This window comes from Dermacentor silvarum, chromosome 2 (genome assembly GCF_013339745.2).
Source record: "Dermacentor silvarum isolate Dsil-2018 chromosome 2, BIME_Dsil_1.4, whole genome shotgun sequence".
NCBI lineage: Eukaryota > Metazoa > Arthropoda > Arachnida > Ixodida > Ixodidae > Dermacentor > Dermacentor silvarum.
Genome location: NC_051155.1, coordinates 49,347,008 through 49,374,098, shown reverse-complemented (window position 1 = coordinate 49,374,098; position 27,091 = coordinate 49,347,008). Strand labels below are relative to the sequence as shown.

Genomic DNA, 27,091 nt, shown 5'->3' with positions numbered 1-27,091 from the left:
TTTATAAGCACAATGCGCTTGTATGTGGCATTGTTTTGTCAGGGAGAAAAAAAAAAGATCAGAAAAAAGAAGGCATTGAATTCCATTTGTGCAGCTGTGTGTGTTTAAACTCTACTCTTTGCTTGTTGATATTGAAGGACAGAAAAATGCTGCTCACAGTACACGCATTGTGTGGCATAACTCAGCGGTAGACAGTGCTATAGTGCAGTTGACATTACCTTCAAGGTGAATGAACATGAAGAGACTTTGGAAATAGTATGTGTCGATATTCGTATTACCAGAAGTTCAGTTGAAACTAGTATGTTAAGCTATGGAAAATGCAGGCTGCAGGCACCCTCCCATCCCACCCCTAAGTTGGGACTTCCTAGGATAGCTTGGTGATAAGGCTAAATGGTAATACACCATAAATGTTGTTGCACTGTTTAAGGCCTTTGCACATATAGAAAAACACATATGAAAGAAAGGAAGCAAGACAGACAAGTACAACCTGCTTCTGGCGATTTCTCATCTGGGAAGAGCTTACGAAAAAGCCCTGGACATGCATATTTCATGCCAGCTGAAATGCCTATGCCTGGTACTTGTGCTAGCTTGAAGTGATTCTTTGTACCATCCCTGATTCCATTCTTTTATCTTCTGTTTTTAAATTCCCACAGTTTTCGTGTTAACTATTTGAAACCTTTGGTTGGTAGCTTGCACTCGTTTGGGCCACTTCCTTTATTTGTGTTTTTTAAGGTTTTCATGGTGCAACACTTATTATTGTGTTGAGGGTTTGCTGGTGGTTCTAAGTTTATTTTGTTTTGAAAAACCACGCATTATCCCTGCGTCTGGCTTTTTTGGAATTTTAACGGGTTGGGAGGCAGGATCTAACATTGTAGCTTGTCTGTGCTCAATGTCGCACTACAATTTGCATACTAAATCAGTATTGCTGATGTGATGCTGCAACGGGGCTACATGCAGCTTGACAGCAGTTATTTCTTGCCTTGCAGTGAAGCGTTACGTGAGGAAAGGTGTTCCCCAAGAGCACAGGAAACAGGTATTCGTCCTTTCTCCTGTTTTTTTGTTCTTACATTTTTGCAATAAGCATGTGTGATAAGTCTTTCTCAAGCTGTTGAGGAAGATGTTATTTCTGTCACTCCTGTGCACAAGACCATCGCATTGCCTACACAGTCGATCCCGGATATATCGAACTCGAAGGGGATCGTGAAATAGTTAAATATATGGATCATTCTAAATATAAAATAAACCTATCTGAAGCTTATCTCATCATGCCTCAAACAGTTTCCTAAAATTGTGAAAAGTGGGAACTTACCGATTTGCATCTCCAAGGCCGTATCGAACACACAAATATTCACTTATTTTTTGCTCATGAATGTCGTAAGTCTCTTGCGCTATGGAATGGTATTCGCAACGCTAACCCTAAAAGCTCGCCTCGCATGTAAACTCGAAGGGCCTGTTGCTTGTTTTTATTCAAAATAAGGCAGAAATGACACACACCGCACCAGCAAACTACCCTGTATGGATACACGCTGTGCCACAATTAGTGCACGTGTACTGCGAATTGCGCATGAACATGCGTGGCCGCGTTTTCGTTACAATACGCCATTAAAATGGCCGATCATCATACGTGGGCAACGAGCCAGGAGGACTGTTATGTCGTGTTTTGGAACCAACTTCCTGTTGGAACCAGTCACCCTCGCTTCGTTACCGCCCTAAAATGGCCGCGCATCTCTTCTTGGGTGCCGCTCAGCACTCTGCCATCTTGCGGTCGGTACATGCCTTTGTGCTCGGCCGTTCCCTTCTGGCCCCTGCATCGGTGACTGCCAACACTACACACACGCTGTTTTGAATGTGTAACCCTGCGATCACGAATGAAACGCGCTCAGCATGGATGTGCAAATCGCACAACAGTGAGTCTCGTGCGCTGCTGCCGTAATTGCAAGGGTGTGCCTTTCCGCCAGGTGCGCATATGGCATGCGGTAGTTGTGTTAAATTCGAACTAAAGTGAGATCTGTCCAAGTGGAGGTTGGGGGGGGGGGGGGGGGATTTGTTTTGGCCGCTCGCTGCAGCGCTGCATCTCCATTTTGGCATCTCGTGCCTGGCGCCACTCAGTGAAAAGATTGTGTCATCCACGTTTTCTTGTGGAACGCGTATTGGACTGGTACGCCTTTTGCGTTCTTTGCTCTTGCCGATAACGAACGGCCAGTTTCTATGTGTCATCCATATGCACAGCAAGTAAACTGAGAGCACCCTGCTCATTTTCCCTCCATGGCTTTTACTGCCCTTCAGATTCCATCTCTTCTTTGGCAGCATCTGCCAAAACAGTGCCATTTAAAATTTGTCAGCATTAAATATTTCTGACGATGCAAGAAGTGATCGCATCTCCGTTAGAAGAAGCGCACTTCCAGGAACACGGCGCTGCGCAGCGTTCAATATATTGAATGCGGCGGTGAATGGGAGCTCGATGTAAGCGTAGTGCATAGCTATACTTTTGCTTGGGAATCGCAAGGGGATTTTACAACTGTTCAATATAGGGAATAATTCGATATATCCGAGTTTGATATATCCGGATCGACTGTACTGTGCACATTGCTTGCACTGTATGCTAGAGCCTAGCTTTAGAGAGGGCATCACTTCACATATGCTGCATTTTACTTTCAAGAAATATTGGCTTTTCTTTTTTGTACTTGATGTAATGGCGACATTATTGCTAACTATGAAGTTCACTGCAGAACTTGGTGACATGCACCACAGTTTGTACTATGAAGCTCTTTTCACTGAGAAATGCTGTGTTTAAGCATGCCATGTTGGAAAGACATTGTGTCATAGATGCTGACTCACACATGTACAAAACTGCTGTGGTGTTAAGGAAAATGCTTATTCGTAGTTAGTCAGAAGATATGATTGCACACTTCCATCTGCTCTGAGATACAGCGTGTGCATCTTCGCATCTTGTGCAAGTGGCCAGTTGTGTGTGCATTATGACGTCTCTACGACTTCAGAGGCATGCAATTAGTGTAGGTGGATGGTGAAGCAGGACAATTTGGAATTTATCTATTGTGATATTCGGTGGTATCAAATGTCTTTCCTGTTGTCCTCATTAGTTGAAACATTGAAACTGAAAACATGGCAATAACATTCACTGTGTTGTGTGGGTTAATAATGGCTGACGCCAATTGTTCCTTCGATCTGGTACCAAAAAATGTGAGTTCCAATGTGCAAGTGCTATCCTTGTGAAAAACCAGCACTAACTAAGTAATCTTTTTGTGTCCGTTTGCAAATAGCATGATAAACCTTTAGCTGAACAAAAATGCTGGATCCCACTGGTAGCCTATGACCCGCTGCGAGATAAATTTGTGTCTAGTGTGTGCTGCATGGGCCACAAAAATATGGCATTTTAGTTAGACATTGAGGCTGCCTCAGGATGAACAATTAATCAAACCTTACATGATTCGTCAGTATAGCATGGTTAAAAATGGGCGTAGAGCGTATTGACCACATGACATCACACTGTACTTGTCTTCGCGCAACCCACTGTATAAATCATTACTAACTTGCCCACCTTTCACTTCTTATGCAGATAACCAGTAACTTTTTAGATATACACAATGCATGCAAAAGGAAGGGAAACACAATTAAGGGAGTTTAAGCATTTGGTGGAGTGAAAAAATTAAGAATATGTAGTATATATATAAAATTGGTAAGCAGGAGATGGAGCCTGCGTACATAAGACGGGTAACTGGAGATCACTGGAAGTGACATCTGTCTTGCAGTGGACCAAACCTAAATACGATAATGATGGTGACGTCAACAGCCTGTTTGGCTAATGCTGGCTGATGTATCTGTTCCTTCAGGTGTGGATGGTCCTTTCGGGAGCAGCTGCTAAGCAGAGCGAGCAGCGAGGACTGTACCAGTCACTGCTGCAGCAGAGCCGGCGACCAGACCTTGTTGAGACTATCCAGATAGGTGGGCCCATGTGACTAAATGCCCGAACACTCCTATTTCAACGAACACCCGTCTGTCATCAGAGCAGTGTTTTTGGCATAGTGTGAATTTGTAAAACTTGCCATGCAGCCTTTCATTATCTTGCATACCTCCTTCCATCATCCTGCAATCTTAGCTTACTCATTCTCCAAACTCCCAATCTTTTATCATCGGATCCTGCTGTCGCTGATGCTGCAGTGGGAGGCAGTGGAGATGGTTAATGGCCTTGCATATCTCTTTTTGAAAGAATCATTCTCACTGCTGTTTACAGATGTGAACTTCGGACACTAATTTTTCTTTATGCAATGTCTGAAGCTTGGCAACAGTAAAGGAGCAGACATTGATTCATCATATTGTTGTTGCAACAGATGAAGTGCCTCTGCTAGACTAGACCTCTGAATGTAAGGTGGCTGCTTAGCTGTGTATTGAAAGTTTTTATTTTGTTTGTTACAGATGTGCCACGGACGTTTCCTGACAATGTGTATTTCCATGGAGGTGGACAGCAACAGCAGTCACTATTCAACGTCTTGGTGGCGTACGCACATTTCAACCAAGGTGTCGGCTATTGCCAGGTGTGATAGAGTGTCACTTATATAAAGGTTATGACAAGAAGAGGTCAGAGCCAGAAGAATGTGCGGTATATCTGCATGTCTTACAACTGATAGTTTATTCAAGAGAATTTCGCATTTGCAAATTATTCTACTAGAAAAAGTTGTGTGCAATCTGCATTATGTTCACATTGATAGCTGCAGCTACAGTGTCTCAAATTTGGGACAATATATGTGGGATGGGGGGGTGGGGGGGGAGGGACAGAATTTGTTGATGCATTTATATAAATGACAATGTTTACGAACCTAAAGTGAATAACTTAACTCACTGTGGCTCCGATCGTTCGTATTGCTTTATTACTCAACTGCGCTTCCGACGTTGTGCACATCCTATGTTTCTTCTAGATTTAAAATACTGTAGCAAGGTTTTGCGCCGGAACTTCGGTAGTATAATACGATCCAAATTTCACTCACTTTCGGTGAGCCGTTGATCGACCTGGCATCCTTCTTCACTCAAGAGATGTTTGAATGGAACTCGAGATCATGTGTTTGTGCTCAGTCATATGTCATATCATTGATGTGATGCATGTCATGTCATTTCATTCATGTAATACATATATATATCCTGATACATAATTTGTTAAACAATGAACTTGAGATGAATGACATGCCCTGATGTGCATGTCATCGCATGATTGGCATGAATGCGCATCATGATATGTCTGTATGTCAAGCCATGTCGTGATTCCCATAAATGTCATGACATGCATGACAAGAGGGACATAAATTCATGTCATGCATGCATGCACAGCATGACATTATTACCATGACAAGAACTTATGCCAACCCAGTGGACCAAGTTGTCTACTAACTTGGGCCGATGGCTATATGCTCGTGTTCATGATGCCGTGATGGTCATTGCATGGTCATTCCAGCCTTGTAATCAGACTCTCGCCTCTGATTCTTGCGTGCTACCTGTGCTGTAAGTCAGGTAGCACGCTGTAAGAAAATCCCAGCATTTTGGCAGCAGAACACCGGGTAGTGGTTTCATCTGTTCAAACAGCGACTGGAAAGCAAGTTTTGCACGAGCAGATTTCCGAACGCCGGACAGCAACGTGCCACCTCCTCGTTCCTCACGAAGCTCGTCCCGGACTTTCATGGCCCTTCTTGTCATTTAACCAGGCCGTTTAATCAAACATAGAATGCTGCTCTCTTCCTGGTGCACATAGTGTCCATTTCACTATGGCAGCGTCATCACGGCTTGGCCAAGGCTAAAAGCTGCACCATTCCATTCGTCTGAATGCCTATAACGGGACAAGGGCTCCAGGTTGGGCTACAGTTTCACCGTCAAGTCACCCATTTGAGTGCTCCAAGTGATATTGTTTCTTGATTTGATTCCATATTTGATTCAAAATCCGCTATTCGGTATTCCACACCCCTAGTGACAATACATTCCTACTCAGTGGCCAGGTGCTATAGACACTCCGGAATGCGGAAGAGACGCACCTTGGGTGGGACTGCAACCTTCTGCTTCTGCAGGCACGGCACCTTGCCTTGGAACGTCTAGGTGACGGAAGCACTTAGACGGCATAGTGGTTATTAGCATAGCTGTTAAGCAAGAGACCATCCATGGCGAGAAACACAAACTCAAAAGAGGCGGGGCCGACGTGGGAGGAACCTTTAATGAGGGCAAACTTCCGTGCCGGCCTCCTTCCGTCACCCATGACATTAGTGCCTTGTCTGCTCTTGCACCCGTTTGTTGGTACAGCAGAGGCGATATGACACAATCAAAAACCACTTGAAGGGTTTCCCACACTCTTGGGACCGCCGCTGCTTGTAAACTTGGCATGTCCTATTTCCGGAAAGGTTATATTCTTTGTGTGCGTCAGATTTCAGGGCATGTGGAGTTTTCTCCATTTTCTTTTCGAGCTCTGTATATTAGAGTTTTGAAATGAATTGCTTGCCGGCTGTGCTCTGTCATTGGTGCTGCTTGAAAGGTGCCGTGGTGGTGCGCAGGGTCTGAACTTCATAGCTGGCCTGCTGCTGCTGGCAACAGAGGATGAGGAAGCCACCTTCTGGCTCCTGCGCGCCCTGCTCGAGCGACTGCTGCCTGACTACTATGGCCGGCACATGACGGGTCTGCTCACAGACATCGAGGTGCTTGCCGAACTGGTCAGGCAAGTGCCACCTCCTTCAGGGTGTACCCCCGAGACCCCTGTGGACAACTTTAACCCTGTATTGCCCTCACTCAGTTTACATCAACGAAAATTATAACTTGTTCACCTGTATTTCTGTCTAAAAGAGTGCACTTGTACAGAGAAACGACAATTAAGTGGTATTTTAGTTCTAACTTATTATAGTAATTAAATAATTAGTAACTTGTTTTGCTTTAGTGTCCACAACTTAAATCTCGCTCTAACAATAATTCACACTTCGACTGCATGACAGTGTGCTAATTTGGCCTCCGCGCCTAGCAGAAGTAGCTTTATTTTCGTTTTGATACGTCTCTTGCATGGTCATCGGCCATGTCACCGACACCTCCTCAAAACCGAAGCTAGCGAAGCATAGTCAATCTAGCTGATGAGGATTCGGTGCATGCATTGACTACTTTTATCTGTACCGACAGTATGACACTGGTCGAGATACGGGCCACAAATTCGTAGCGATGCTTTCCGCTCGATTGTATGTCATTCTTATCGTCCACTGTCTGTGGCCGGCTGATCTCACTGATGACGCATGGAAAACGTTGCTCTGACCACTGACAAGGTGTGAAAAGCATGAAAAGGAATAGCATAAAAGGCATTGCTAGAAAATCGTGGCCACAGATTGTCTAGGCAGAAGGCAAGTGTATGTGCGCACAACAACGCATTCACAATCTGGGGCCATATTCTTGTACAATCACTTTTGAAAATACTTTAATTTTCACGTTACTAGCTCTGGACGCATCGACTGGTGGCAGCATTTCCACACTATGATAAGATGGCGTGCTTGGCACTGTGCCAAGAATGCCATCGCTCAAAAGACGCCGATGTGTCTTGCACTTGTCATGCAAAGTTGAAGGTAGGTATCCCTGAAAGTGATGTTCCGAAAATAAGGCACACCTTTTTTTTTTTTTTTTTAACCACTTTTGGAATAAAGTCGCTTGTTTCCTGGCGAATTTATTATTTCGGATTCCTGATTATTCTTTTTGCACTACCCATGTAGTCTGAATTATGTGTCAGTGATTGTATAGGCTACACATTAAGTTTCCCAATGCCAAAGTCAGAATTTTTGAAGTATAAAAATAGCGTAGCACATATGATGCATTGGGCATTACAGAGTTAATTAAGGAAGCAATGGTTCCGGAACGTCGCCATCAAGAACCGTTACTGATTTTGTAACTCGTGGCAAACACGGGGTATGATGAATGTAAAGTTAAAGCTAGAATTGCAGGTCACACTTCGGGAACATTGGATAGGTCAGTCTTGCTACGAGAGAAGTCTTTGTGAAAGGCTGCTAAGGTGAAAAACATGTGGGGATGCCATATTCGAATTCCCATATTAACTCCTTATGAATTTAGGGGTTACATACTGGCGCGAAATGGAAATAAAGGGAGTAGTATAAAATAGAGCAAGTGTTTGCACTATTCTTCCTGACTCCCTCCTACCAAGTCTTTAATTCCACATAACACTAATGTGTACCCCCTAAACTTGAACCAACTAGCCCTGCAACATATATTCTGCTCCTTAGAATTATTGATTTTTGACAGCGTCTGCTCCGGGCTATATAATTGTTCATCATTTGCATGCAAGCAGCAAGAGGCATTTTTTTTTTTTTTACAAAAGAGAGCTGTCTTTGTTGCACTTGGTGCCGAACCTCTCTATTTTTCTATCCACCAAGTGGATGTGGGCTCGCCGGCAATGCACCACTCCGTGGCTTGCATCGGGCTCTGTTAAAGCATCGGGCTTCTGTTAAAATGGTTTTCAGTTTCTCACACAGCAGACCTCTGCTCAAAATCAGGGAAGGGATTACTTATGATATGTATGGTACGCTTCCTCCCTATTCCTCAATAGCAGTGAGGTCATGGAACACCACTGGACAGATGCATTTGTAAAAACTGGATGCAGATGTGGGGTATGTTTCGTTGGGTTTGAGCCAAAGGTTTCCTGTCCCAGTAGGGGAGTTTTGTGGGGCTACACTGTGTGATGAAGCTTGGACATCATCAGCACATAGCGCACTCTCAACAAAGCAGGGAGATAAATTTCTTCCTCCTGTGAATACCACATTTAGCGTAGCACCTTTAACAGTTCACATACGTTGGGACCACACTGTCCCCCCACACCTCACACATGTGAAGGAGGCTGAGCCGCTGTCCTGGTCTTTGTGCGTTGTAATGTTGAGGCTCTGCTTGACTGTGCTTTACTAAATAAAGGGACATGACATTGTAATGGTTTCTGGATTTTTTTTTCTTTGAGAAACAATTAAATGAGGCAGGGTGATATAATAGCAAAGAAAGTTGCTAATCATTTGGTTCTAATCAGACATGTTACAGTGGCCTCTAGTGAAAGATTTGCTGGTCCAAGCGACCACTGAACATTATGACGTGTAATGAATATTCGCTGAGCTCTCCTTTCCGTTGAATGCAGGGAGCGGATGCCACAAGTGCACGCACATCTGGCCAAGCACGAGGTGTCCTGGGCAATTATGACCACCAAGTGGTTCGTCTGCCTGTTCGCCGAAGTGCTGCCAATTGAGGTGCGTGCAACAGCAGCACTTGGGAAGAGGATTCATCTTTCATAATGAAATCGCATCCAACATGAAAATATGTTTGTTATATCCGATATTCATTATAAGCACATATTTGTTACATGCTAATATTGGTAAGAAAATTTTTGGATTTACTTTGTTAGATTTGCTTTGTTATATCCATGTTCGTTATGTCAAGGTTCGTTATGTCAAGGTTCGGCTGTATTCCTGTTGCATATGGGTTTTTGTCGTTGATTTCCATCAAGTTTTCTGCACATGATAAAGCCATAAGGCATGTGTGAGTATGGCAGCTGTGCTTTAGCATGCTTGGAGGTGTTCTGTAGTAACAATCTGCATCTAGCTTGATGTGCATTGACACAAGCACGCTCAACAGTGCCATGTGGCAAGCGTATGGCAGATTCTTCTCAATACCCTGACTTTCGTCACTCTTCTCTACTCTGCTTGCTTATCTATTCTAAGCCCCTCTTTTCCTACCGTCGCATCAACCTGGTCTCTCATTACTTTGTGTACAAGACGAGGCAGGGTTCAGTGCTTTTAATTTAAACTGACAAAAACCGGAAAAACTATGCAAAACTTGTTTTCAGGAATTAGGTTTAACTGAAAAGGGTAAGTGAAAGCAAATGTACCCGAGAGGTGAAATGGTGATCGGTATGCAGCTGCGAGCTTACATGTGCTTAGATGCAAGGAGCCTGGCAAGTTGAGACCTCGTGTCAGCCTGCTCTCAAAGCAGTCTTTACTTTTTCCTTGTTTGCATCTGTTTTGCCTGCTGCTGCAACAACAAAAGTGTCACAGTTTCACTACAAAGGCAAAGCATTGATAGCGATAGCGATGTATTGGACAACTAAACAAAGTAAGGTTCGTAGTTTTTATCGGCAGTATAAATTGCAGTAAGCATTCGCATATTAATTAACAAGCACAGTCTCACGAAATTTGAAAATTTTGGGGTTTTTGCGTGGCAAAACCACCATCTGATTATGAGGCACGTCGTAGTGGGGGACTCTGGATTAATTTGGACCACCTAGGGTGCTTTAACGTGCACCTAAATCTAAGTACATGGGTGTTTTGCGCCTGGATCGAAATTCGGCTGGGCAGGATTCGATCCCGCGACCTTGTGCTTAGCAGCCCAACACCATAACCACTAAGCAACCATGGTGGGTAAAAAGAAATACACGGGCACAGTGTCACGCGTGCACAGGCAAACATGAACAGGTCTCACTCGATGACCACAAACACTCACTGTCATGACTAGGCTTGTGATAATATCGATATTTAGTTGGAAGTGAAGTCGAAGCGAGTAGTAAGTAGTGTTGAATTGTTCAATAATTTCTTAGTTGTGGGCTGGGGTTCTCAAGCATGTTCGTCCTGGGGAACCCTGCTAAGCTCCATGAGGCGCCAAGGAACCGCCGTCAGGTAACCGAATTAAAATGTCCTAATTAAACTAATGTCGGGTATCAAGAAAACAATAAAAATAAATGCTTACTATACATCAACACGCTTTTATTTACTGAATGAATCAGCAAATCTTGTTTCGATTTTGCACAAGAGCAGTGAGGAAGCTGAAATTCTCATCTCATGACTGATTAAAGCTAGTAGATGCGAAGGCCTCGCGACATCCTTTGCAGCACGGCCGCGGTGCGCGTCTTCATCTGAGACACGCTTTTCACTACCGCACGCACATCCGGTTATTTTTTCGCTAGTGAGCTGGTCGCCAACAAATTGTCCGTCCATCGCAATGTAGTCGTTGCTCTTCATCTTCGACCATGGAGGTTCCTTCCTCCATATCTTCGACAGTTTTGCACTGAGTCAAAGTGAAACTACTGCTTGCTACAATCACTGCAGATGAAATCGCGGCCATTATTGACGCAATCATGGACGGCGACCTTGCGGTTCAAAAGGCAGGCGGCCGACGCACGCACCAAGTGAAAACGAAACTACCGTTTGCTGCAACATGTGCGGACAAATCCGCGGTCGCTATCGATATCTATAGACGCGATCATGGATGGGGACTACGCAGTTGTGAAGGCACGCAGCGACGCGTGAACTGAGTCAAAACGAAACTATTGTTTGCCGCAACCACTGCGGATGAAACTGTGGTGGCTATTGACGCGATCACAGATGGCGACTACGCACTTCTGAAGGCACGCGGCTAGCTGCCAACGCGGTGTTACGCGCGGCGATTAACACAACAATAAAGGCTTTGAGGGCACAAATAAGCACAAAGCATTCCGTCGTTGCTGTCAGTCACGTATCGCGAACAATTGCCGCTGAGGACCATGGCGATACGGACTGCGCTGCTTCGTTTTTAAACGCTAGCGCCGTTTTTGCTCTTTCACGGCGCGCATTTGTGGTGCTCCGCGCATTAATTTTTTAATTCCTCCGACGTATGCATGTCACGGTCTCAGGGTGGTAAACACGACGCAAGGAGCGTTTGGGTTAAGAAAAGCCTTTATGGGGCATGAACACAAGAAAAATACAAATATTAAGAAAACACGCGTTATCAAACCAATATCTAAACCCTAACACACAACAAACTATATACAAAGCTGGATAATTACAAACACTAACTTAAGTCCTCGCACACGACGTATAAACAGTTCAAAATATTTACATGAAGTCCCTTGACATGGCCACGTCACGTCGTCGTCGCTGCTTCCGGCGACACGTTGTTGGGCCCGCTGATGCGTCGTAGAGTCGGCGTCGCTGATTCCGACGTTCGGCCCTCGGTTGAGCTGGTGAGGAGGTCAGGATAGTGGGGTGACCTGCGCGCCTGGAGCGCCCGGTCAACTCCGCAAGCCTGCGGATCGTAGCCGCAGGGAATCCGGGAAGCAGCGCCGTCAGCCCGTAGCTGCGGCTTCCGATGGGGCGTTCGCTCAGCTCGCGGGTCGTGGCCGCGGCAGCTGAAGCACAGCTTCCATTGGGTTGCCGCCGTCTCCGCGATTCACCCGTCCTGTTCGGCCTCCAGCTCCTTCTCCTGCCTGCGTCCCAGAGCGTAGCTGGGCTGCTCTCTTCGGCTACGTGTCGCTTCTCTCGTTGGCCACGTAGCTGCACGCGCACTTTTGCGCTTCTTCTTCTGCTTTCATATAATGTATTCTTTTTATTCGGAAGCTCTTATTTTATACCTTCTTTCTTCTTTATTTCTACCACTGAGTCCTCGTGTCTTCTTGTTCTGTTTTTATCTTCTGCTTTTTCTTCTTTCTTTCTTCCTTCCTTTATTGGCTCATGACATATGCCCACCTTCAAGAGTTTTTCCATGTGAAAAACTGCGTCTTCCTTGTACCGGATATGTCCGCCGTCTTCACACGTCGTTGCAGCATTAGCCCTTGATGGCTTTCACCATTTTTGTCAGTTGCACCACTGGGTACCTTCCCCGCACACCACTTCACTTCACTTCACTTCACTTGTTCACTGCACTGTACACATTCTCGAGTTCACTATTGCACACAAAAAAGTCATTGTCCAATACTCCTAAACCACAACACTGCTAGGGTAAACTCTTGATAACACTTGTCACGCTATATACTATGAAGCTCTACTCATAAAATCTGCTCCAACATTTTCTCTTCCCTTGATGTATTCTACGTGGAAACTATATTCTTGAAGCGCAAGGCTCCATCTCATCACTCTGGAATTAGTCAACTTTGCTTTATTTAGGAACTCAAGGGGTTGGTGGTCTGTCTGCACCCTAAAATGTTTTCCATACAGGTATATGTGAAACCGTTTGACTGCCCATACAAGAGCTAAACATTCTTTTTCCACAGTCGAGTAGTGCCTTTCCCTTTCAAGCAATCGTTTGCTTGCATAGAATACCGGATGTAATACATTGTCGTTTTCTTGCAGCAACACCGCCCCAAGCGCTTTCTCTGAAGCATCTGTGCGCAAAACAAATTCGCTTTCTAAGTTGGGCGCCACCAGAATGGGAGGATTGGCCATGTGCTGCTTGAGTGTTTCAAATGCGTCCTGTTGCGCTTTTGTCCATTTCACTATATTGCTTGCACCTTTCTTTGTTAATTCCACCAAAGGATCAGCTATCTCCGCATAATGTGGAATGAAGTCCCTGTAAAATCCCGTCAATCCCAGAAAAGACTGTACTTCTTTCTTGTTCTTCGGTGGGTTTGCTTCTTGAATCTTCTCTAGTATTTCCTCTTTCGTCGAAATGCGTCCCATGCCTAACTTGTGTCCCAAAAATGACACCGCATGAAAACCAAATTCACACTTCGTTGGCTTGATGGTCAGCTTGGCTTCCTGTAATCTATAAAATAATCCTTCTAATGCTTCCAGGTGCTCTTCCCAAGTGTCTGTTGCCACCAAAATATCGTCAATATAATGTTCTACGTTTTTCAGACCGTGAAGTACTCTTCTCATGAGTTTCGTAAATACTGCAGCGGCTGTCTTTAGTCCAAATGGCATGTACTTGAATTGAAATAGCCCATTTGTACTTGAAAATGCCGTCTTTTCTTTGGATGTCTTCTCCATGGGTATTTGCCAGTACCCCTTCGCTAAATCAAGCTTTGAAAAAAACTTTTTTCGTGCCACCTTTGCAAAAACAACGTCCACTCTTGGTATTGGCTCAGAGTCAGACACTAATACGCTGTTTAACCTCCTGAAGTCTACACAAAGCCTATTAGAGCCGTCTGGTTTCTTCACAACGACCAGAGGTGCGTTGTAAGCTGATGTAGACCTTTCAATGATGTCTTGACGTAACATTCTCGTCAACTTCCTTCTCGATAGACTCTTGAACCACAAGTGGCAATGGGTATTGTTTGACGTACACTGGTGTGTCCGTGGTGCATTCTAACTTGCACTCAATCACATTTGTTCTTCCTGGTAGGTCCGAGAATAACTTCTCATACTTTTGCAATAATGATTTTAACTCTGCTGCTTCTTCTCCGTCCAGACATGGATTAATGACTGCTTTTTCTAGCCCCATGGTTTTCTTGTGGTTGTAGGTGTGTACTTCCAAGTGTTCTTTCTCTTCTGTGACTACCATGTTGACAACTTCGGATTCTTGCGAATTAGGTCTCTCTTCATATTTCTTTAACATGTTGATGTGAAATACTTTTTTAGAATCGTTCACCAGAAGCTCGTAATCCATCTCGTTCCTTTTCTGGATTACCTCGAATGGTCCCTTCCACTGCATCAACAGTTTGTTTCCATCACTGGGTAGAAGGATAAGTGCTTTGTCTCCTGGATTGAGTCGTCTTGCTACTGCCTTCTTGTTGTAATAGGTCTTATAGCGTTCTTTGGCTTCCTCCAAACTACGATGTGCTAGCTTACACGTTTCTTCCAGCTTCTCTCGAAGTTCCAACACGTAGGTGTATGTTGTTTTGACTTCGGTGTCGAGTCCTTCATTTGCCCATACCTCCTTGAGGATAGTTAACGGACCTCTGACCGTGCGTCCATACAACATCTCGAACGGTGAAAAATTGAGACTTGCTTGTGGCACTTCTCTGTATGCAAACAATAATGCTGGTAGGTAACGGTCCCAATCCGTAGGTCTTTCTTGACACATCTTCTTTATCATGTTCTTCAATGTGCCATTAAATCTTTCTACCAGGCCATTCGCCATAGGATGATACGGCGTTGTGAGCAACTGCTTTATCGAGAGCAACCTGTTGAACTCCTTCATTAGGTCAGATGTGAAGTTGGATCCCCGGTCACTAAGGATTTCTCGGGGCAGACCATACCGAGAGAACATCTCTATTAGAGCCTCGGCAACCTGAATTGAATCTATACCTTTTAAGGCAATAGCTTCTGGATACCGTGTCGCCATATCGACCATCGTGAGAACATAGCGGTTTCCTTTTGCTGATACCGGCTTTATTGGTCCTACGATGTCTATCGCTACTCTCTCAAATGGCATGTCAATGGTTGGCATATTCCCAAGTGGAACTCGCTTCACTCGTCCTTTTGGTATCGTCCGCTGGCAAATGTCACAGGATTTTACATATCGCTTTACTTCGCTTTGTAGCCCTGGCCAGAAAAATTCTTCTGTGATCCTCGCCACCGTTCTTTTTATGCCTTGGTGCCCGGCCATGATGCTGTCGTGTCCCAAATTCAAGACCGTCCGTCGTAGTGATTTAGGAACCACCAACTGCATCACTTCTCTGCCCGAGGTAAACTTGCATCTTCTGTACAACAATCCATTTTTCTTCTGGAATTCAAAAATAGTTCTTCCTCTTTTATTTGTAGTCGCCTCTCCTTCCTTCTCAAAACAGGCTTGTAGTGAATCATCCTTTCTTTGCATTTCTGCAAATTCTGTTGGCGTCACCGCAAGTACTTCGGTTGTAGGTATCTTCAGTGCCCTCAATGTTTGCTGCGTACTTGATCTTGTGGCTATCGCCGACGACACTGCTGGACTATTCTCCGTAGTCTTAATTCTTTGTGTCGTCATGTTAGGATCATGCTCTTGCTGTTTTTCTTTCGCTTTTCCCGTGTCGGTGCAGCTGCTCTTCCACTTGATATCTGGGTCATCGACGCTTCTTACGCCTGGTAGATTGCCCAATATTAAATCATATAGTGGCTTATCTACACACTTCACTATCAGCCATCCGGAGTAGTAGGGAGTAGAAACTTGAATTCTGGCCTCAGGTAAATGCCTAACCGTGCTGTCGACCATGATAACCGCCGCTGTTTTTCCTGTTAGTTGTTGCTCTCCAATCAAACTCCGTCTCACCAAGGCCGTGTTGGTCCCACTATCTCGAAGAACTGAGACTCGTATTCCGTTGATCTCTCCATCAACTACAGGAAGACCCAATGATATTCTCTTCTTCTCGAACGCGTCCTGGTTGTCCGGGAGCATGGTTTTCGACGTATCCTGGGTACCCTTGGTCGATTCTTGCGATGATGCTGCCTTTCCACCATTTAACGTAACCACGCCTGCTGCCTTTTCTCGGTTCTGTAGTCTGCAATCTTCTGTGCGGTGTCCTCGTCTCGTGCAGTGTTGACAAATGATATGCGCCTGTGGTCGGTTCCCTGCTACACGACAATCGACTACACGATGACCGACGCGGTTGCACAGGAAGCATCTAAGTACCTTAGGTACCGCACCTTGCCTAACTTGGGTTACATCATCGTCTCTTTTACGAGTTTCTTCTTCGTTTTTACCTAAATTCCTCAAGCCTTGCGCTTCCAGAAATTGGTCAGCAGATTCAGCGAAATCATCTAGACGTTTCAATGAACGCTCTTTAAGAAAAACATTGAGTTTTGGGCTACAACAAGTCAAGAACTGCTCAATCACGATACGCTCCCTGACTCCTTCGTACGTCTTCTCTGTGTTTGCCATTTCCATCCATCTATCAAAATAATTTGTTAAACGGCAAGCAAACTGCTTACCAGTCTCTGATTGCTCTGGTTTACTATTCCGGAATTTCTCACGGAATCCTTCTGCAGTTAGCCTGAATCTCTGCAATAATGCTTTCTTGACTTTGTCGTAGTCCATTGACTCAGATGCTGGCATTCTTCCGAACACGTTCAACGCTTCGCCAACTAAACACAAACTAAGTGCTGTCGCCCACTCAGATCGCTCCCAGCCTTGTCCTAAAGCAATCCTTTCAAAACGATGTAGATAAGCATCAAGGTCATCTCGCTTATCGTCAAATGGAGCCATTAACTTTCGTGGACAAATTGTCTTTGTTCTTTGCGGCTCCATTTCCGAAGAAACCGACGATCTGTCCGCGTCATCTCTTCCGATAGACACATCGGCCAAACGCAACTTCAACAACAAAATTTCTTTTTCCGCTTCGCGTGCTTCTCGAGCTTCATTTTGTGCTCTATCAAAAAGGCTAAGCGATTCTTCGCGGCTAAGTCCCAGAGAATTGGCTACCCCCAACAGCTTCTCATAATCCATGTTCCTGCGACGTGTGAGACCGAGTATTCAGGAAATAAATCCTGGCAAGCTCGCCAATATTTTGTCACGGTCTCAGGGTGGTAGACACGACGCAAGGAGCGTTTGGGTTAAGAAAAGCCTTTATGGGGCATGAACACAAGAAAAATACAAATATTAAGAAAACACGCGTTATCAAACCAATATCTAAACCCTAACACACAACAAACTATATACAAAGCTGGATAATTACAAACACTAACTTAAGTCCTCGCACACGACGTATAAACAGTTCAAAATATTTACATGAAGTCCCTTGACATGGCCACGTCACGTCGTCGTCGCTGCTTCCGGCGACACGTTGTTGGGCCCGCTGATGCGTCGTAGAGTCGGCGTCACTGATTCCGACGTTCGGCCCTCGGTTGAGCTGGTGAGGAGGTCAGGATAGTGGGGTGACCTGCGCGCCTGGAGCGCCCGGTCAACTCCGCAAGCCTGCGGATCGTAGCCGCAGGGAATCCGGGAAGCAGCGCCGTCAGCCCGTAGCTGCGGCTTCCGATGGGGCGTTCGCTCAGCTCGCGGGTCGTGGCCGCGGCAGCTGAAGCACAGCTTCCATTGGGTTGCCGCCGTCTCCGCGATTCACCCGTCCTGTTCGGCCTCCAGCTCCTTCTCCTGCCTGCGTCCCAGAGCGTAGCTGGGCTGCTCTCTTCGGCTACGTGTCGCTTCTCTCGTTGGCCACGTAGCTGCACGCGCACTTTTGCGCTTCTTCTTCTGCTTTCATATAATGTATTCTTTTTATTCGGAAGCTCTTATTTTATACCTTCTTTCTTCTTTATTTCTACCACTGAGTCCTCGTGTCTTCTTGTTCTGTTTTTATCTTCTGCTTTTTCTTCTTTCTTTCTTCCTTCCTTTATTGGCTCATGACAATGCATCAGTGCGCACGCTATCGGCACCTACCCTATCTACAAACGGGAGAAATGCGCATTTTGGTAAGGTATGGCCTCCGAGATTCAAGTGCGAAAGCTTAGGCGTGCTGCCCGTTTTCGGAGGTTGGGTGGCTACAAGCTGCTTGCGGATTTATTGCGCAGTTCACGCACTGCGGTTACACGCTGTGATGTGCTTTTTGACACTCGGGCATGAGTAATGAAAGTTCTGTGGATCGAGCACACCTCGTGTTCGCCGTTTTAGCCACTTGGCGAGCGCGGGACCACAGAAAAATTATCAGTGGCTCGCGGAACCCCAGGGTTTCGCGAAACCCACTTTGAGAACTCATGGTTGTGGGAATAGTTGTGGGATTTGCATAAAACCTTGACATAAGAGCCAGATGATGACAAATCAAAGAAAACGTGGTACGTTACTTGCAAAAGAAAGAAATGAGTTACTCTCTGGAACCAGTTTATTTGAAAGTGCAATTATTCATTTATTTTCATGCAAAAATGCAAATTCAACATTTCTTACAACTCCAGCAGCACAAATTTTTTTTGTACAGGTTTTGCGTACTGTTGTGCTTTCTTTAGTCTGCTTAAAACCTTGTGGTGGATGAGGCCACGGGAGCGTTACGCATTCGCTCATCATGCATCATCGCGACGCTGTGAAGTGCGACCTTGACAGCTTGATGCTTTCCATCTACACACGAGCTTAACCCGTTCCGTTCTGAACAAATGAATTTGGTGGGCTCGCCCACTACTTTTCTGGTCCTTAGCGTAGCGAGCGCGCATGATGTGGAGCCCAGTCAGTGGCAAACTTTCCGTGACAGTTTGCCATTCATTGCTGTGCTTACCTTGGCTATTAAGCCTAACAAGTGCTGTTTCGCCGGATTTCGGCCAAGAAAATTACAGTTTAGTGATGCATTGATGCAAATCTTTTCGTAGCGGTTGTATGGCTCTCGTGAAGCCGTGTGGCTGCTGCAAATAATATTGCTACGATACGGGAGGACGATTGAAAGTGAAGGAAGACGACGTGAGTTCGGACTGTGACATCATCGGTCCCTAGGCCTCTCGCATCCATCATTTCATTAATAAACGCATCTCTCCGTAACAGTATTGGTGGAGGTGCTGGGTAACGAAGAGAAGTCCAGGACGAACGACCACGGAAGCGCAACATCTGAAAATACGCCGAAGCCGCCGCCTGGCCGGACTACCACCGCTTCCAATGGACACGGTTCCTAACGGTGACAACGCGCTGACTTCGTCTGGCGCAACGTGGCAACATCACATGGCGCCACGGACCTTCGCCGGAAAGGTCGGAGAAGACGTTGAAGAGTGGCTGAACCACTACAGTCGGGTGAGTCGATACAACCGTTGGAATTCGGACACCCGGCTGACCAACGTGCCATTGTTTCTAGAAGGCACGGCGCTCGTGTGGTTTGAAAACCACGAAGAAACTCTAGCCACATGGGAAGACTTCGTGGATGAAGTAAAGAGCTGCTTTGGGGACCCATCTTTGAAGAAGAAGCGCTCTGAGCAGACTTTGATGCAGCGTGCTCAAGTGCCAGGCGAGACTTGCACAATTTACATTGAAGAAATCTTGAAATTGTGCAAGTCTGTAGACCCTCGCATGAAAGAAGAAGACAAGGTCGGACATCTTCTGAAAGGGATTGCCGAGGACGTCTACAACTTCCTCATAGGAAAGGACACCTTGGAGTCTGTCGCCGACGTAATCAAACATTGTCGCACGTTTGAGACTCTCAAGGCTAAGCGCATTACACCTAAGTTTGGTAGACTCGCCAACGTCACCACCGTTGCGAGTGTTGACGTCGGTCCTATACCACCCTGCGATCTCGCGTCAACGATACGACAAATCGTACGCGAAGAACTTGATCGACGTGAAGCTGTCGCCGCGACAAGACCACGCGTCAGCGATGCCTATTTGCCTTACGACGCAACGTGTGCGTCCGTTCATGCCACGGGGCATGACGATGCGCCTCGATCACGAGCACCGGAACGACCAACCTACGACTTACATCGTCGTGATGGCCCGCAGCACGCCTTCAACCAACCACGTACCATGGCGTCATCGTGGGACGATCATCACGAATACACAGAGCCTAGTGGAAGGTTTCGTGATTTGCGTGAGGCACCTGTGTGCTTCCAGTGCGGTGTCCGTGGACACGTGGCTCGATTCTGCCCTGAGCGCCGTCGCGGACAACCACGGTGTTACGAGAATCCGCCGGCGTCTCCTCGACGGAACAATCGGCCCGGTAGTGCTCGCTGGACAAGGGACACGTACTTCGGAAATAGTTTCCAGCAGAACTCCCGTGGTGACACGTTCATGGGCAACAACTACCGACAGAACACCCGCAGCGACTCGCCCGCCTCCGTACGAAGCTTGACGCCCCCAACTGCACGCCGGCGCCGTTCTCCATCGCCTGGTCGCCGTGTCACTTCCCCACCGCCGGGAAACTAGGTGGTGCGGCCGATGGAGGTGAGGTCGCCGAACATTTGTCACAACACACACGCATGCCTCCACCAGTTTCGATGATGCAGAACAAGGTTCACGTCCTCGTAGACGGACTTCCGACGATGGCTTTGATAGACACTGGAGCAGCTGTTTCGGTTATGAGTTTAAATTTTAAATCACGGCTAGGACCCAAAGTGATGTTTTGCTGGGACAACTGTGCCACATTCCGTGCAGTGAGTGGGGAGTCGCTGTACCCTGTCGGGATGTGTGTTGCGAGTGTAACTTTAGGCCACAGAGTGTTCAAGGTGGAATTTGCTGTTCTGGCTAGCTCCACGCACGACGTAATCTTGGGGATCGACTTTCTACGAGAGTGCGGCGCCACTGTGGATTGCGGCGCTGGTGAAATTTTGTTATCCGCTTTTACTGAGGGGTCTCCGCGCTGTCATGGTACCCTCGCCGTCACTGACGATATTTGCTTGCCGCCCCAGTCGATCAAGAGAGTGCCCGTTGATACCCCTGCTGTAGACGCTGGGACGTTTGATGTCCTTGTGGAGCCGGTCCCCCTCAACTGCGTCAAGAAAAATGTGCTCGTGCCTCGTTGCGCAATTTCTATTACCGATGGGCGATCCTCATTATGGGTGCTGAATTGTTCTAGTGAGCCTGTCGTGCTACCCAGTAGAATGCGGCTTGCCCTCTTCGAACAAAATGCGAGCAGTCGTTGTATCGCAGCTTTAAGCAACGAAACAGTAGACCACGTGGCTGTCACTCACCCTACAGAGGACAAGTTTCTGGCTATGGTCAACAAGTCGTTGCCGTCAGAGAAGCGCCGAGCCTTGGTCCACGTCCTGGCCAAGCATGCCGCAGTCTTTGATTTTGCGCAGAGCGAGGAACAATTTAATGTGCCAGAGTCACGTACTCGTCACGTGATTGACACGGGATCTGCTCATCCTATCCGGCAGAAACCGTACCGTGTCTCACCTGCAGAGCGCAAAATCATTGCTCAACAGGTGGAAGAAATGCTCAAGAAGAAGGTCATTCAGGAGTCATGCAGCCCTTGGGCTGCACCTGTGATCCTTGTAAGGAAGAAAGACGGTTCTTGGAGATTCTGTGTGGATTACCGACGTCTCAACTCTATCACCAAAAAGGATGTATACCCGCTTCCCAGGATTGATGACGTAATTGACTGCTTGCATTCTGCCTCGTACTTCTCCTCCGTGGATCTAAGGTCCGGTTATTGGCAAATTCCCATGCATTCGGATGACAAGGAGAAAACGGCCTTTGTAACCCCAGATGGTCTGTTTGAATTCAATGTAATGCCGTTTGGCTTGTGTAACGCCCCAGCCACGTTTGAGCGCTTCATGGATACTATTCTGCGTGGACTGAAGTGGGAAATTTGTCTATGTTATCTTGATGACGTTGTAATTTTTGGCCGTACATTTGAGGAGCACAATCGCCGTCTTGACATCGTTCTTACATCTCTTGAGAGAGCTTCACTCACCTTGAATTCTAAGAAGTGTCACTTCGGAAACCGTGAGACTCTGGTTCTTGGTCATCTTGTCGACAAGCACGGCGTTCGGCCTGACCCTCAAAAGGTCGCTGCAGTTAGCAGCTTCAAACAACCGCAGTCACTACGAGAGTTGCGAAGTTTCTTGGGCTTGTGCTCGTACTTCCGTCGCTTCGTGCCTAAATTTGCCGACCTGGCTTACCCCCTGACATGTCTACTCAACAAGGACGTGCCTTTTCAGTGGTCAGCAGAATGCGAGTCATCATTTAAGCAGCTCAAGTTCGTACTGACCTCAGGGCCCTTACTTCGCCACTATGACCCATCTGCTGCAACCGAACTTCACACCGACGCCAGTGGTATAGGCCTCGGGGCCGTCTTGGTTCAACGGCATGAATCGAGCAAGTGGCAAAAATCAGTAGGCGACTGTAAACACATTTGTCTTTGCCTTGTCTTGGCTATGAGCTTTGCGATGCAACTTACTCATCAAAACTTTAGCTGTTGATTATAGATGTATTAAATTTGCCATATTTTTTTCGCATATAGTATGCACCAAACATGTAAAAAATGTAACACTAAAATTTGGGTGCAGGTTTTATGCGATTTTCGACTTGAGGTGTGGCTTCATGGCAGTGCACATTTCATCTTGTGGTGTGGTTTCACGGCAGTATGGCCCACGCTGCTGTGAACACACCTTTACGGCAAAGTTCTCCGCCATCAGTGTTGCCAAAGAGGTGGGGAACACAGCCACTGGCCAAAGATATGACGTGGGTGATTAGTGCATCCATGACTGGAGACTGCAGTATATACAAAGATTTGAGCATTGTATTTAGCTATTTTCATGGGCTATACACACAGATCTTTTTTTATTTCGGGGAATACTTGGAAAACTTCTTATACTGAAATTTCCAACTAGTCCGGTTGTTAGTTCTGTTAATTACCATGGTCTGGCTTCACATTAAAAAACCTCAGATGGTCAACATTAATTCTGTATACACTCTGCTACAAAATCCTCGCTCATCGCTCAAATCCTCGCTTTGCTGTTTGATGTTAGACCTGTTTGATCAGTCAGTTAATGAATGAATCAAATATGACGCACAACACATGCTTAACCTCTGCCCTGTAGACCGTGCTGCGAGTGTGGGACAGCCTCTTTCTGGAAGGGTCCAAGGTGCTTTTCCGGGTGGCCATCACGCTGGTTGCCCAAGGCCAGGAGCAGATCCTGGCTGCCCACGGTCTGGGCGAAATAATGGCAGCCTTCAAGGAAGCTGCCTCGGGGCCTCAAGTCACCGACTGCCATGCTTTCCTTAAGGTCAGTGTCCATTCCTTTCACGTCCTCTCAGGCTGTTGCTGTGAATATCTGAAGGTTTTTCTTGTGCTGATGATTTGACAAATTCTGCATTTGTTGTGCACTTTTGATGTTGCTAAATTCTTCGATTATTTATGCAGTCCTGTAGTTTCTAATGCAAGTTTTGCTGCATAACCTGAACAGCCAGCATGCTCCTATGTGGATAGTTCATCTTCCTTGGCTGTAGCCAAGGAAGACGAATGAAAATCCGCATTTTTTTCCTGCTGTTGGGTCAACCTATGTGATTTCCACCCCCTATCTTGGAAACATTCTTTCTCTGGTCTCTGGATATCTCGAAATCTCAACTTCGAAAATACTAGGGAAAAGGCAATGGGGCAGTGTTGCAGTGTTGCTTGCACTTGCTTATCAACCGGTGACAGCGAGCGATCATGCTGGGGCTGAGCTTGCTAGCCGAGTCAGACGCCGTGCCGACCCGCACTCCCCGCTTAACTTTCCCCTTTATTTCTGTCTATCACTGCTCGCGTGCACTTGCACGGCTGCTCACTGCCACTTCGTCGTGGTCTCGCATAGTTGCGGTGAGCTGGGAGTCGAAGTGTTTTTTTTTTTTTTTTCGTTTTTTTTTTTTTTTTCATTTAGGATGCTGTCAGTGATGCGTCAATGGGGTCATAGCGTATTAATCGTGACCTTGAGCAAGATAATTGGCGCTTTTACGCAGGCATGATCAGCCCATGCGCTGCACCCAGAAGGAGGCAGCATGCAAGCTCACATCGTTTCAGGAAGATCGCAGCGATCTTCACGTCTCACCGTCACGTGAGCTTGATGCTCCCATGACGGTGAGTCTTAAATGTAGCGTCGCTCTTGGGCATCTGCTAAAGGTGCAACATTTGCACTTCTCCGCTGCTTTTTTCAGTTTTTGAAGTGAAATTGCCTGGAAATCATTACGATAGAGAAAGTAGCAATGTCGGGGTTTTAGATGTCTGGATGGAACTGCGGTATTGCTCAAATGACTGGCATCAAATGTTGCATTAGGATCAATCGTCTTGACTTGTGCCAAGCGTGCACAGGCTTGGCACAGTGCCAGTAACGCCGTTTCACACAGACACTGACGTGGCTGGTGCCGGATATTACTGGCAGCATTCTGGAAAGGCTCTGTGGTCTATGCGCAGCCAGTCAGCTTTTATTTTCGTGATTTCGCTTACCTTGAATATTTTGCCAGTTTTTACACCGTCGAGTTAACGGGGTTTTAGTGTATACGGTAACTAACAAATGCAGGCTTAAAATCAAACCCATTAGTATGATGAATTTAAAACTGCAGCACCCTTGCCCAAGGGTAGCTGCACATTTTGGCTCGCTGCCATTTTTACATTACATTCTTTGCTCCTTTCATTGCACAATGCTCTCTAAGGAATTATCTTTCAGAATGGCTTATTCACTTCTGCAGTTATGTGACTGACATAAATCGCACAGCTACAAGGGCAGAGGAGGTTTCAAACTGCTTTGTTCTTATCGCATTCAAACACTTACCTATGTTTATTGTGTTCAAACACATATGTGCTTTCACTTAGTTATTGGCCATTATTGAACTTTCTTATTTAAATAAATTATTCATACTACACTTATCTGCCTAAAAATAAAAATTGGGAGCTGCTTCCATCAACTCTGAGCCTTTGTATCGCAAATGCTTGCATACCAACTATGAAGCAATGGGTCTTCTCCGGAGGCCTCAGTTTAACACTGGCTTCCATAAACAGCCTAGAAAGCACAGCTTGTCCAAGAACCATGCTCCTATTACAGACTTCTTTTTAACAAACATTCATATCATTTCTGGCCTTCTTTTTGGGCACAACCCGCCGTGGTTGCTTAGTGGTTATGGTTTTGGGCTGCTAAGCATGAAGTCGTGGGATCGAATCCCCGCCACGGCGGCCGCATTTCGATGGGAGCGAAATGCAGGAAACACCTGTTTACTTAGATTTAGGTGCACGTTAAAGAACCCCAGGTGGTCCAAATTATTCTTTACTTCCCCTCTACAGCGTGCCTCATAATCGGATGGTGGTTTCAGCACGTAAAACCCCATAAATTTTTTTTTGGGGGGGGGGGGGGGGGGGGCAGTTTATTTATTATGAAAGTAAGTGCAGTGAACCTTGGATAACATTGATGTTATAAGTGAGCTTGGCTGCTTCTTGCTCCATGCCTGTTTGCTTGTGTAGCATGTTGTGGGCCCAGCATGTAGCATCACTAGATTGCTGACAGCAGCCTAGTGACACTAGACAATCTTGTGCGTGCATGTGTGTGTACGTGTATGCAATCCACACATGCACAGACAGAGAGAGAGCATTTTACAGGAAAGCTGCTCAAGTCAGCAGTCATCACATGCTGAGAGAGAGAGAGACAAAAACTTTATTTTCATGTTGGGTGGTGTGGTGAAAAGGCCCTCAGTCCAGAGCCTCGCTTGCGGCATTCTTCAGTGCAGCACCGATAAACGCCGCAAGGTACCGTTGGTCATCGGTACTGGTGGCTTCTGTCAGCCACCCGGCATGGGGTTTATGGGAAAGACTTGTAGGGGCAGGCAAGGGAGGTGGGGGAGGTCCACAGGACCAGAGAATATGGGATGTGTTCAGGTGGTTCGCCACAGTGTCGGCACGGTGGGGGATCCTCAGGTAATAGCCCGCGGAGGAGGTGCATAAGTGTGGAAATGTGCGCCGGGACATCGTTGTGCAACAATTTTCTGCAACCCGCCATGGAGTCGGTAAATATGATTCGTGGGTAGGCTGAGTTGCTAGGACGCATATGTTTGATCGCGATTGCGATGGCCGTCAGCTCCGCTAAGGTCGGATCTGTCTCTGGAAGTACCGCCGTCTGTATAGTTTGGAGGTTATTATTGACCACTGCTATAGCGGAGCCATGTTTCCCAACGCTAGCATCAGCGTGGAAGTAGATGCCGTCAGTGTATCTTGCCATATACTTCTTGAAGTAGGCAACTCTCTGGCGTCGCCTCTCCTTGTCTCGTTCGGGATTCATGTGGCGAGGCAGTGGAGCTATGGTAAGGAGTTCACGTTGATTTGGTGGTATTGGACGCGTGTCCACGGTAGGCGAAGCTCGTGGATGATGACCGATGCTATGGAGGATGTGCCTGCCTTGACTTGTGTGCTGCAAACGGAGTTCTTGGCGACGGCGATGAATACTGATTAGTTCCGCCACCGTGTTATGGGAACCCATGTCAAGGAGGAGCTTAGTGCTGGCACTAAACGGTATGCCGATGGCCAGCTTTGTCGCCTTTCGGATGAGCATCAAGCCAATTGATATCTTGTTGGCGGAGATTGGTATAGGGCAGATGCAGGGGCGTAGCCAGAAATTTTTTTCGGGGGGGGGTTCACCGGCCCGACCGGGGGGGGGGGGGTGGGCAAGCTTCTGCTTTCCTCTAGGTCACGTGATCGATAATAAATAGCGGTAGTGTAAGCAGACTCTAGACATGTATATCAAAGACATGGGACCGCCCCTACCTCCCCCCCCCCCTCGCGTGTGCGTGTGCTTGTGACGATATTAAGTAAAAACTAAAGTAAGCTCATTAAATACAGTAAGTACGACAGGTACAGTGGGCGTTTGGAGCAACGGTCTCTCATCGCGCCACTGAATGGACCAGTCTTCGAAAACGCATCATTGACACCGTGCGATCGGAGAAGACATCATTAATTGTTAATTTCCGTTAAGCGTAGATGGCGTCGTCCTCGTCGGGGCGAAGTGCGTTTCACAAGTCAAGGACGGCTATACGCGTGAAAATGTACGTGTGA

General features: G+C 46.5%; 1 protein-coding gene across 2 annotated transcripts in view; it reads left to right on the top strand.

Moving 5' to 3' along the window:
* The window catches only part of LOC119440004 (growth hormone-regulated TBC protein 1-like), a 44,896-nt gene that overhangs the window by 5,247 nt on the left and 12,558 nt on the right, over positions 1–27,091 (top strand). The window contains exons 3-8 of one of the 2 annotated variants that reach the window (XM_049661314.1): positions 987–1,033; positions 3,852–3,963; positions 4,435–4,553; positions 6,546–6,706; positions 9,155–9,263; positions 23,121–23,306. In XM_049661314.1, coding sequence (XP_049517271.1) covers positions 987–1,033; positions 3,852–3,963; positions 4,435–4,553; positions 6,546–6,706; positions 9,155–9,263; positions 23,121–23,306 — 734 coding nt within the window. Of the gene's footprint in view, positions 1–986; positions 1,034–3,851; positions 3,964–4,434; positions 4,554–6,545; positions 6,711–9,154; positions 9,264–23,120; positions 23,307–27,091 lie in introns of both variants that reach the window. The other variant, XM_049661313.1, reaches the window with a different exon arrangement.